Here is a 12,533-nt window from a genome sequence, read left to right as displayed (position 1 = left end):
TGAAATGGGATAGTGCAGCAGAACACCACTGGATAGAATACCTGTATGTCTCTAGTGGTGAACTGGGATAGTGCAGCAGAACACCACTGGATAGAATACCTGTGTCTCTACTGGTGAACTGGGATAGTGCAGCAGAACACCACTGGATAGAATACCTGTATGTCTCTAGTGGCGAACTGGGATAGTGCAGCAGAATGCAACTGTCCTATAATCTTGGCCATTAAGTGTTTCAGCAAAATTTGATCAGGAATGAAGACTATTAGTGTATGCGACAATGTATATTAAAAATAAGATTATTGTTATAAAATGCCTTTTATCACTCAGATGTAAAATTAAAAGGTCTTAGCCTGACATTGGACATGGTGCCAAAGGTATTTATTTTAATTTAACCTTCATTTAACTAGGCAAGTCCAGTTAAGAAGAAAACCTTATTTACAATGACGGCCTACTTCGCGCCAAACCCTAACCCGGACGATGCTGGGTTGTGTGCTTTTTCTAATCAGGGACAGGAAAGATAGGTTTTGTGCAATTGCACATTTAGGGGCGGTTTCCTGGAAACCAATTAACCCTAGTCCTGGACTGAAAAGCATCTGTGTCCGGGAAACTTCCCCTAAAAACTAGCATTATAGAACTGATTAAGTCAGCAAACAACATCCCACAGAGCGGAGTTTGAGAAACACTGAAGCTTCTTCAGATGCGTTTTATTAATGCAACACCCAGGATGTTAATCTGCAGTGAAGACGCGTGCAGCGATGTCATCCAGTAGCCAGTCTACTCCGGTCAGTAGGTTCTCTCCTGTCACAGCACTGCAGCCGATGATACACCAGTGGTGGGTCTTAATGTCATCCAGACCCAGGGCCTACACACACACACACACACACACACAGTAATAGATGAATACAAGTATTAGACATGAAATCAAAGTTATCAAACAATGTATTTCCAACCCACGAATGATAAAAACACAGAAATTGTGAGGGAGTGTGTGTATGGGGGGGGTACTGTGTTCCCACCTCTCGAATGGTCTCTTTACTCAGGGATCCAGGAAGATCCTGTTTGTTGGCGAACACCAGGAGAGTAGCTCCTGATAACCTCTAGAGAGGAAGAGATAGAAAAAGAGAGTGTAGATAAAGGGAGAGAAACATCAACAGTTAGTAATTCATAAATGTTTGTGTGTGGTATACACTCCTCCATGCCTGTGTGTGAGTTTTTGGTGTTTACTCCTCTGTCTGTATGTGTGTGTACCTCCTCCAGCAGCAGAGAGCTGAGTTCCTGTCTGCAGTCCTCCAGTCTCAGTCTGTCTGCGCTGTCCACCACCCACACCAACCCATCGGTGCTCTCAAAGTAGTTCCTCCAGTAAGAACGAAGGGATTTCTGACCGCCCACGTCCCAGATGTTTAACTTGAACCTGAGGAGGATGACGACGGGGAGAAGAGGGGAGGATGAAAAGAGAGGAGTTAATGAAAGGTGTGTATTCTCCATCTGCCTTAGAGAAGCGGTGTAAAATGACTCTGCTGATGATGCTGGTGTGTTCTGACTTACCCTTTATGTTCCAAGGTTTTGATATTGAACCCCAGTGTAGGAGAGATGGTACTCACATCCTCGCCATTGAACTTCTTCAGAATAGTGGTCTTACCAGCATTGTCTAAACCCCTGTAGTACATGGTTAAGGACTGGCAATGGCCAGGGGGGAACCTCCGTACAGATTAGAGGGTGACACACATCATTTGCAGCACTTGTTATAAGGCAGTGATAGCCATATAGCTGAGTAATCGTTTTAACCATGTCAGCCAGTGGGTTAACAAACGTAGCTTATAAACATGGTAACATATGTAGCCTAGCTATGGATGTGACTGGTAGCTAGCTAGGCTTACTTGCTGACAAGCGAAGCTAGATGACCACAGCTAACTGGCCACTTTAGAAAACACAAATGTATCAGGCCCAAAGGCAGGCGACAAACTAGTCCGATCACATAGGTAGATACGCGGATGAAAGTGGTTTATCTAGTACACATAGTCATGTAGCTATAGATAGGTAAACATCATAGCTAACTAACTTATCACAAATCTTATTTCATTGCAGCAAAAAAGGATACAACATAAGTAGTCGCATCTCTCGCTCCTTGTGCTTCATTTTCTTCAGTATCGTCAGCAAACCCATCGTGACGAACGTTTGATAAACTATTTAATATAAAACGGAAGTAACACAAGATAAATAGTGGTATAATGTTTTAACTTTTGGTTATAATATCAACACATAAATTGTCTCTCATTACCGTTGCTATCTAAAACAAGCACGCAGCTCCAAGACAAGCAGGAAGTTGATACTAAAGTAGTCCCGCCCGCTCTAATCATGGATTGGTGAATGTTTGGGACAAGCTTCAGATCAACATATGATTGGTTTACTTCAGCGTCACTCAAAATGCTTTAGGCTATTTGATTCGTAAACCGCCACCAAGGCAAAGGTGCGGCTGTGTTAATTCAGAGGGAGCAACAAACGTTTGGAAACGTATATTTTGGTTTCCACTAGTTACCACAGCGAAAAGGTCAAAATCATGAAAACAAAAATGAATGTGCTTTTGGGGTCTTGGTTAGGGTTGGGTATAAGGTTAGCAGAGGGGTTAGGTTTAAATCTCATTTTAAGAAAAGGAATTGTAGAAATAGGAGGGCTATATGACTTTGTGGCTGTGGTAACTAGTGACGACCTTATATTTTGTGACCAAATAGCGCAACACGCGGTTCATATCAGGGACGACAATGTTAGGAGATATTGTAGGCATTAGATTGTTCAAAAGGAACAATTCTTACTTCATTATAGATTATTGGTTAAATCCACACTTTACATTTTATGGAGACTATAGCACCAGGCTGTAGTGTCATCGGGCTTAGAGTAGTTTATTCTTCTCTTAATAGACATACACTACATGACCAAAAGAATGTGGACACCTGCTGTCGAACATCTCATGCCAAAATCATGGGCATTAATATGGAGTTGTGTGGCCTACCACTTTGTTGCTCCTAGACGTTTCCACTTCACAATAACAGCACATACAGTTGACCGGGGCAGCTCTAACGGGGAAGAAATTTGATTAACTGACTTGCTGGAAAGGTGGCATCCTATCCAGGCGGAATCACAACCGGCCGTGATTGGGAGTCCCATAGGGCGGCGCACAATTGGCACAGTGTCGTCCGGGTTTGGACGGTGTAGGCCGTCATTGTAAATAAGAATTTGTTCTTAAGTAACTTGCCTAGTTAAATAAAGGTTCAATTTAAAAATATATATATATTTAAATGATTGTGCCACGTTGAAAGTCACTGAACTCTTCAGTAAAGCCATTCTACTGCCAATGTTTGTCTATGGAGATTGCATGGTGGTGTGCTCGATTTTATACACCTGTCAGCAAAGGGTGTGGTTGAAATAGCCAAATCCACTAATTTGAAGGGGTGTCCACATACTTTCGTATATCCAGTTATGATCAAATCATTTGGTCAGTTATTTGACGTTTCTTATTCGATTCGTGATTAGACTATGAAGATGATGTTGATCTTTGTAGTAATGTGTAACAACAATCGTATGTAGCAAACAATCTACCTGATTTACTCAAAATATATAGTTGCAATCAGAAGTTTACATACACCTTAGCCAAATACATTTAAACTCAGTTTTTCACAAATCCTGACATTTAATCCTAGTAAAAATTCCCTGTCTAGGGTCAGTTAGGATCACCACTTTATTTTAAGAATGGGAAATGTCAGAATAATAGTAGAGAGAATGATTTATTTCAGCTTTTATTTCTTTCATCACATTCCCAGTGGGTCAGAAGTTTACATACACTCAATTAGTATTTGGTAGCAATGCCTTTAAATTGTTTAACTTGGGTCAAACGGTTCAGGTAGCCTTCCACAAGCTTCCCACAATAAGTTGGGTTAATTTTGGCTCATTCCACCTGACAGAGCTGGTGTAACTGAGTCAGGTTTGTAGGCCTCCTTTCTCGCACACACTTTTTCAGTTCTGCCCACAAATGTTCTATAGGATTGAGGTCAGGGCTTTGTGATGGCCCGTCCAATACTTTGACTTTGTTGTCCTTAAGCCATATTGCCACAACTTCGGAAGTATGCTTGGGGTCATTGTCTATTTGGAAGACCCATTTGCGACCAAGCTTTAACTTCCTGATTAACGTCTTGAGATGTTGCTTCAATATATCCACATAATTTTCCTGCCTCATGATGCCATCTATTTTGTGAAGTGCACCAGTTCCTCCTGCAGCAAAGCACCCCCACAACATGATGCTGCCAACCCCCGTGCTTCACGGTTGGGATGTTGTTCTTCGGCTTGCAAGCCTCCCCCTTTTTCCTCCAAATATAACGATGGTCATTATGGCCAAACAGTTTTATTTTTGTTTCATGAGACCAGAGGACATTTCTCCAAAAAAGTACGATCTTTGTCCTCATGTGCAGTTGCAAACTGTAGTCTGTCTTTTTTATGCCGGTTTTGGAGCAGTGGATTCTTCCTTGCTGAGCGGCCTTTCAGGTTATGTCGATATAGGACTCGTTTTACTGTGGATATAGATACTTTTGTTCCTGTTTCCTCCAGCATCTTCACAAGGTCCTTTGCTGTTGTTCTGGGATTGATTTGCACTTTTCGCACCAAAGTACGTTCATCTCTAGGAGACAGAACCCGTCTCCATCCTGAGCGGTAAGACGGTTGCGTGGTCCCATGGTGTTTATACTTGCGTACTATTGTTTGTACAGATGAACGTGGTACCTTCAGGCGTTTGGAAATTGCTCCCAAGGATGAACCAGACTTGTGGAGGTCTACAATTTTTTTTCTGAGGTCTTGGCTGATTTCTTTAGATTTTCCCATGATGTCAAGCAAAGAGGCACTGTGTTTGAAGGTAGGCCTTGAAATACATCCACAGGTACATCTCCAATATACTCAAATGATGTCAATTAGCCTATCAGAAGCTTCTAAAGCCATGACATAATTTTCTAGAATTTTCCAAGCTGTTTAAAGGCACAGTCAACTTGGTGTATGTAAACTTCTGACCCACTGGAATTGTGATACAGTGAATTATAAGTGAAATAATCTGTCTGTAAACAATTGTTGGAAAAATTTACTTGTGTCAAGCACAAAGTAGATGTCCTAACCGACTTGCCAAAACTATAGTTTGTTAACAAGACATTTGTGGAGTGGTTGAAAAACGAGTTTTAATGACTCCAACCTAAGTGTATGTAAACTTCCGACTTCAAATGTAAGTAAGCCTATGTCTCCAGCCTATCCACGATCCGTCCCAGCGAAATTCCCCACGTTGATTGAAATTATGTCTGTCTAATCCTGCCTCTATGTGGTATCATATCCCTAACAGTCTGTTTATTAACCTTGGTGGACTTGAATTCCTAATGAAATGGGATTTTGACCCTCCAAAATTACCTGTTCAATTGTCTAAGTTTCACCAGCAAATTTTATTTATCTGGAAAATTATATTCAAGCACAATTTTTTTCCCCCATGAAACATTGATTTGGAACAATAGAGTTATTAAAATTAATAGGATATTCATTTTTCAAAGGCTTTTGGTTTGACAAGAATATTACTTTTCTATGTGATTTGTTAGACAACACTGGGGAGTTTCTGCCGTTTGATGAGTTCATTGGTAAATTTCTGGTTAATATTACTCAGAGAGAATATATGAAGGTTTGCAAAGCAATTCCACTTTCTATACTTGGGACTTATTATGAACACTTTGTTATATAATGAGGTTGTTCCCTCTTTTCCAAGTTTACAAATGAATGACTCGAAGAACACTTTGTTATGTTATGAGATTGTTCCCTCTTTTCTAAGTTTACAAATGAATGATTTGAATCTTTTGGATAAAAAAATAAATAAACTAAGTGGATACGATTGGCAGTTAATGAAGTAATTTTGGGTGATTATAATTCAATATATTGCTATTGATGTGACCAACCCATGCTGTGGTCAAAAGCAACTACCTTTTACCTTAATTTTCCATTTATCCCAAAAGTTAAAGAAACAAATTTTAAAATATTTTCTTCCATCTACCCTGTTAATGATTTCTTGCACATAAGATTCAATTTTGTCAAAAATCCTTGTGTTTTTTTGTTCCTCTGGTTCAGAATCTATAGAGCATTAATTTGTTTCATGTCGCCATTCTCGTAAACTATGGGTTGAAATTCATGAATGCTTGTGTATAAAATCTCCAGAATTACCTATGTTTACCTTGTTTTTTTTTTTTTCATTGAACTGTTACAATTTTATAAATCCCTCAAATTTGTGAAACTTAAAAAGTTGGAAAAATTATTAGTAGTCATGTCTCTGAATGTCTGTTAATGTCTCATTGCCATGTCACATATAAATGATGTTCTGAATTATTTTTATTTTTATTATTTATTTCCGAAAAAAATTGGGGGCGTTTCAACTGGTGTTCTATTACTATATTGTTTTCATTGTATTCACAGGAATGTCCCTGTGTTGATGTGTAATATTGTTATGATTATTGCAATAAAAAATACATTATAATAATAAAACAAAAATAATAATAAATAAATCGCCACGTTTCTGCTTGACATCCTCTACACTTCCTACAAATCACAAAATTCCCAGCACGTGGTGTCGAATAGAAAAGCACGGTCAAATATGGTCATGTCCGCCGCGCGCCCGTTGATCAACTTCCGCCTGTTACTTTGCAACCATGCCATTTAGAATAAACTGAAACTGAAAGCACAAGACCCTAGCCCCCCTCCCCTCTCTTCCCGTCCTTAAAGTACTGCCCTACTGTACAAACAGGTGGGCGGTTTCTACAAACATTATAAGAGTGAAAGCAATAGCTTCTGCAATACAAGCGTAAAGAGACGTCTGCAGGGAAACTGACAGCCAATATCCTGCCCATTTATCCAAGGAGGCGCTGTAGGATTTTACAACAAGTTGAGAAGATCATAGGAATACCGTAGCCCCCATATCCAGTCTTGAAAAGGAAATGCATACATCTTTGTCTGTGGCCGTTTAGAAACGTTCCCTTTATTTGCTGCTGCGGTTAACGTTGCACCATATGGGACCTTTACTAACAGATATGCCGCTGGTGGCATCCTTCGTCGACTCGCGATCAGAAGGCAGCGGCACGTCTTTCTCCGGCGAGGACTGCCCAAGCCCATCTGAATCGGTAAGTTACACTGTTTATTGAGATATTAATAGCAAGTCACTGCATAATGAATCACTTATTGTCTAGTATAAGTATTAAGATAATGAAATGATGATCAAATTGTTTGTGATGCTGGTGTAATACTTTCTCCATTCTGCATCTGTAGTAGACTATAAAACAGCAACCAGTGTTCCTATATGATGTGCAGGGTTTTGTTCCAGCCCAGCATTAAGACATTTGCAGCACACCTTGTAGCTCTCCATGACCCAAAGTGGTTATAACCTGGGCGTACAGGTGGTCAGATCACTAGTTATAGATCACCTGGGCGTACAGGTGGTCAGATCACTAGTTATAGATCACCTGGGCGTACAGGTGGTCAGATCACTAGTTATAGATCACATGGGCGTACAGGTGGTCAGATCACTAGTTATAGATCACCTGGGCATACAGGTGGTCAGATCACTAGTTATAGATCACCTGGGCGTACAGGTGGTCAGATCACTAGTTATAGATCACCTGGGCGTACAGGTGGCCAGATCAGCGGATAAATATCACAGTTTTATTTTTATTAAGGTGTATTATAACCTGTATGTTACTGAGTTGATCAAACATTTTATTTCCAGGAGAGAGGAGGACAGAAAGGAGTGAGTGTGGACCGGAGAGGTAAAAGAAGAGTGAAGAACAGAGACGCTGCCAGGAAGAGCAGGAAAAAACAGACGGAGAGAGCAGACATTCTCCACCAGGTCAGTCTGGCTCCTTTATCTTTAACCCAGATTTCTCTCCTTTACATTTATCCTCTCTTTCTCTCATGTTCTTTGTTGTCTCTTACTCTCTTTTCCTCTCCCTTTTGCTTTCTCTCTCACTTCTTAACTTTTCTTGTATATTTTCAGTTTCTCTCTTTCATCCTCAACTCTCTCTCTCTCATTTCTATTTAAATTTAAGGTCTTTATTGGCATGGGAAACATATGTTTACATTGCCAAAGCAAGTGAAATAGATAATAAACAAAAGTTAAATATAAAATGAACAGTAAACATTACACTTTCAAAAGTTCCAAAAGAATGAAGACATTTCAATTGTCATATTATGTATATCTCTTTATCTCTCTCGGTCTCTCTTTATCTGTTTCTCTTTATCTCTCTCTCTTTATCTCTCTCTGTCTCTTATCTCTCTCTCTTTATCTCTCTCGGCCTCTGTCTCTCTCTCTTTCTCTGTCTCTCTGTCTCTCTCTCTGACTCTCTCCCCCTACCTCCCACCTTCCCATTGTTCACTTCCTCCTGTGTGTACTCTCATGCATGTGGTATATAGTAAGGCTGGTTACTCACAGAGAGGGTCAGGGATCTATAACTATGGTGTGTGTGTGTGATGCAATCTGCCTGTGCAGTCGGGCAGAGCATTTCTGGGAAACCCTTGCTCTAAAGAGAAACCCTCCCTGTCTCTCTCCTCCCCCACTCACCCCTCCCTACCTCTCTCCTCCCTCTCTCACCCCTCCCTGCCTCTCTCACCCCTCCCTCCCTCCCTCACTCCCCCTCCCCCTTCCTCATAGTACACTACATAGGGAATAGGGTGGCAACTTTATTTACGACACTCACACCACCACCATATAGCTGTGTAGCGGTGTAGCTAACTCCTGGAACTACACACTACTGTTTTACCATGTAGCGGTGTAGCTAACTCCTGGAACTACGCACTACTGTTTTACCATGTAGCGGTGTAGCTAACTACTGGAACTACACACTACTGTTTTACCAGGTAGCGGTGCAGCTAACTACTGGAACTACACACTACTGTTTTACCATGTAGCGGTGCAGCTAACTCCTGGAACTACACACTACTGTTTTACCATGTAGCGGTGCAGCTAACTACTGGAACTACACACTACTGTTTTACCATGTAGCGGTGCAGCTAACTACTGGAACTACACACTACTGTTTTACCATGTAGCGGTGCAGCTAACTACTGGAACTACACACTACTGTTTTACCATGTAGCGGTGTAGCTAACTCCTGGAACTACACACTACTGTTTTACCATGTAGCGGTGTAGCTAACTACTGGAACTACACACTACTGTTTTACCATGTAGCGGTGCAGCTAACTCCTGGAACTACACACTACTGTTTTACCATGTAGCGGTGTAGCTAACTCCTGGAACTACACACTACTGTTTTACCATGTAGCGGTGTAGCTAACTCCTGGAACTACACACTACCAACATGTAGCTTTACTTCTTCCAGTGTGAAAGTAGCTTGGTAGCTTGGTGAACTATAGAGGAGCTTCCCCAACACCGACAGTCAGACACACACATTTTTATTGGGCCATTTAGTTAAGAAATTCTGCAGGCTATCCCTAACCTCTGTCCTAGAATCAGAACCAACTTTCACTTTCTCTCTCTTCAAACCACAATTACTCTGTCTAAGAACAGGATGTTCCCCCAGTGGAATAGAGTGAGCTCCAGAAGTACTGGGACAGTGACCATTTTTAAAAATTCATTATTGTTTTGGCTCTATACTCCAGTACTTTGGATTTTAAATGATACAATGACTACGAGGTTAAAGTGCAGACTGTCAGCTTTAATTTGAGGTTATTTTCATATCAGGTGAAGAGTTTAGAAATTACAGCACTTTTTGTACATAGTCCCCCCATTTTAGGGGACAAAAAGTGTTGAGACAAATTCACTTGTGTATTAAAGTAGTCAAAAGTTCAGTATTTGGTCCCATATTCATAGCACGTATTGACTACATCAAGCTTGTGACTCTACAAATTTGTTGGATGCATTTGCTGTTTGTTTTGGTTGTGTTTCAGATTATTTTGTGCCCAATAGAAATGAATGGTAAATAATGTATTGTGTCATTTTAGAGTCACTTTTATTGTAAATAAGAATATGTTTCTAAACACGTCTACATTAATGTGAATGCTACCATGATTACTGATAATCCTGAATGAATCGTGAATAATTATGAGTGAGAAAGTTACAGACGCACAAATATCATACCCCCAAGACACATGCTAACCTCTCACCATTACAATAACAGAGGAGGTTAGCATTTTTTGGGGAGAGGTATGATATTTGTGTCTAACTTTGTCACTCATAATTATTCATTATTTACCATTCATTTGTCTCAATACTTTTGGTCCCTAAAATGGATGGACTATGTCCAAAAAGTGAATTCATTTCTAAACGGTTCACACGATAAGGATGAAAACATCCTCAAATTAAAGATGACAGTCTGCACTTTAACCTCGTTGTCATGGTATCATTTAACATCCAACGTGTTGGAGTACAGAGCCTAAACAATAATAAGAAATGCCACTTTTGTAGCTCACTGTTGGTTTGTGTGTGTGTGTGTGTGTTTGCATATTAGTATTGCTAATAATAGCAATGCTAACCAACATATCTCTCTCTCTCTCTCTAGGAGCTACAGACCGCGGAAAGTGCTAACTTAGCTCTAGCGAAGGAGATTGCTGGTCTGAAAAGAGAGTTCCGGCTCTACACAGCCACGCTGGAGCAACATGAACCTCTCTGCACCCTCCGGCCCTCCTCTATACCCGCCAATGCCCCCTGCTGCCAGATCCTGTCCCCCTCCGCGTCATCTATTGCCCCTGTGACTATCCCGGCACCCGCTGTGTCCCCTCAAACTACCCCGGCACCCGCTGTGTCCCCTCAAACTACCCCGGGCTCTCTTCTTACCCCAGTAACTGGAGGGCAGAGGGCTTGTTTACCTGCCCCTGCCTCTTTACCACTCTCCACTCTCGTCACTGTTCCTTCAACTGCCCATGTGACTAACCCCTACCCTTTGCTTTCCACTCTATATTCCCCAATATCTAATATTGCCTCTCTGATTGCCCCAAACAATCTTTGTGGCTCTCTAATTACCCCAATAGCTAATATTTCCCCTCTAACTACCCCAATAAATAATCTTGCCCATCCAACAACCCCAATAACTAATCTTGCCCCTCCAACTATCCCTGCCCCTACTCTGTCATCCAACTCCTACCCTTTGACCCTGTACCCTCTGAACTTGTCTACCCCAGCCATTGAACCCCCAATAGAATTTTCCCTCTCCGACATCCTGGACAGTCCTGATTGGCTCTGCGACCTTCCATCACCCACCTGGGGCGAGTTCTAATGGACCGATCACACTGTTTGGCGAATGGTTGAAATCAGCCGGTGGTTATCGCCTCTGACCACAGAACATCACTACTGATTTTCTGGCAATTTCCTGACGAATCTCCATGTTGAATCTCCACTGTCCATCGGCAGACAACCACCAGGTGATCTACAGCCAACGTCTGTGATGATGTGTCTTTCGTGGGGTAAGATTCCTGGCACCCTATGAAAGACTAATTTAGGTTTCTGTAGAGAAGAACAGAAAGACACTTAAAGTTTATGGACTCTGGTGTTTGGTACATGTATATACCAAGCACATGTAATGGTTGTTCACATCTTGTGAGGAATTCTGTAGCTGTTATGTTGATTTACTGTTTGTGTTTTTGAATAACCGGCCCTGTTCATTGGTCATAACAGCCTATTGGCCCTGTTCATTGGTCATAACAGCCTATTGGCCCTGATCATTGGTCGGTGATGAACTTCTTTGAGAGTGGAATAATTGATTGATTGATTGGTATAAGCTTTTAAACTCTTCATTAGAACCTCACATATTGAGTTAATTTATTTGTGTATAAAATCAACAATTCAAATGGACTTTCCATTTTATTTTTTTAAGCTGCAAATGTATGAACAGGCTATAGACAAAACGAATAGCATATGACTGTATTTGGAAAACCACATCTCATAAGATATAAACTACGTCTATATTCAAAATACCTCAGATTTAGGTTTAAACATAGGATATACAGGTAACTGCCAAAATAAGGGAAACTCCAACATAAAGTGTCTTAAATAGGACGTTGAGCCACCACCAGCCAGAACAGATTCAATGCACCTTGGGCATAGCAGTGCCTTCAGAAGGTATTCAGACCCCTTGACCTTCTCCACATTTTGTTACGTTACAGCCTTATTCTAAAATGGACTAAATTGTATTTTTTACTCATCAATCTACACACAATAACCCATAATGACAAAGCAAAAAGAGGTTTTTAGAAATGATTTTTTTATTACAAATAAAAAACTGAAATATCACATTTACATAAGCATTCAGACCATTTACTCAGTACTTTGTTGAAGCACCTTTGGCAGCGATTACAGCCTGGAGTCTTCTTGGGTATGAGGCTACAAGCTTGGCACACCTGTATTTGGGGAGTTTCTCCCATTCTTCTCAGCAGATCCTCTCAAGCTCTGGCAGTTTGGATGGGGGGCGTTGCTGCACAGCTATTTTCAGAAAATAGACACGTGAAAAGATTCTGGGGATGAACGTGGAC

General features: G+C 40.9%; 2 protein-coding genes across 3 annotated transcripts; one reads left to right on the top strand and one right to left on the bottom strand.

The window, feature by feature from the left end:
* Nucleotides 1-664: 664 nt before the first annotated feature.
* On the bottom strand, nucleotides 665-2,331 carry arl2 (ADP-ribosylation factor-like 2). 2 transcript variants are annotated; one of them, XM_038982768.1, is made up of 6 exons: nucleotides 2,276-2,331; nucleotides 2,096-2,180; nucleotides 1,543-1,653; nucleotides 1,246-1,408; nucleotides 1,014-1,094; nucleotides 665-859 (listed from the first exon to the last, which is right to left on the bottom strand). In XM_038982768.1, the coding sequence occupies exons 2-6, from the start codon at nucleotides 2,158-2,160 to the stop codon at nucleotides 725-727; spliced, it is 555 nt and encodes a 184-aa protein (XP_038838696.1). In that variant the 5' UTR covers nucleotides 2,161-2,180; nucleotides 2,276-2,331; the 3' UTR covers nucleotides 665-724. The 2 variants fall into 2 exon arrangements, with proteins under 2 accessions (XP_038838696.1, XP_038838695.1); XM_038982767.1 differs by having other exon boundaries at nucleotides 2,096-2,326.
* A 4,538-nt stretch (nucleotides 2,332-6,869) lies between these two features.
* On the top strand, nucleotides 6,870-12,186 carry LOC120036287 (basic leucine zipper transcriptional factor ATF-like 2). Its single transcript, XM_038982769.1, has 3 exons — nucleotides 6,870-7,175; nucleotides 7,778-7,897; nucleotides 10,568-12,186. Exons 1-3 carry the CDS (start codon nucleotides 7,065-7,067, stop codon nucleotides 11,279-11,281), a joined length of 945 nt encoding a protein of 314 aa, XP_038838697.1. The 5' UTR covers nucleotides 6,870-7,064; the 3' UTR covers nucleotides 11,282-12,186.
* Nucleotides 12,187-12,533: the final 347 nt, after the last annotated feature.

The sequence above is a fragment of the Salvelinus namaycush genome, unplaced genomic scaffold, assembly GCF_016432855.1.
Source record: "Salvelinus namaycush isolate Seneca unplaced genomic scaffold, SaNama_1.0 Scaffold1288, whole genome shotgun sequence".
NCBI lineage: Eukaryota > Metazoa > Chordata > Actinopteri > Salmoniformes > Salmonidae > Salvelinus > Salvelinus namaycush.
This window is presented reverse-complemented; position numbering and strand designations above follow the sequence as displayed.

What these genes read in the sequence shown, in the direction of transcription:
- arl2 (XM_038982768.1), bottom strand. Translation starts at nt 2,160, where the DNA reads ATGGGTTTGCTGACGATACTGAAGAAAATGAAGCACAAGGAGCGAGAG. An exon ending in GAGATGCGACTACTTATGTT is followed by an intron (nt 1,654 to 2,095) that starts GTATCCTTTTTT and finishes CATGTACTACAG; the next exon opens with GGGTTTAGACAATGCTGGTA. An exon ending in GCTCTCTGCTGCTGGAGGAG is followed by an intron (nt 1,095 to 1,245) that starts GTACACACACAT and finishes CTTCCTCTCTAG; the next exon opens with AGGTTATCAGGAGCTACTCT.
- LOC120036287 (XM_038982769.1), top strand. Translation starts at nt 7,065, where the DNA reads ATGGGACCTTTACTAACAGATATGCCGCTGGTGGCATCCTTCGTCGAC. An exon ending in GCCCAAGCCCATCTGAATCG is followed by an intron (nt 7,176 to 7,777) that starts GTAAGTTACACT and finishes TTTTATTTCCAG; the next exon opens with GAGAGAGGAGGACAGAAAGG. An exon ending in GAGCAGACATTCTCCACCAG is followed by an intron (nt 7,898 to 10,567) that starts GTCAGTCTGGCT and finishes CTCTCTCTCTAG; the next exon opens with GAGCTACAGACCGCGGAAAG.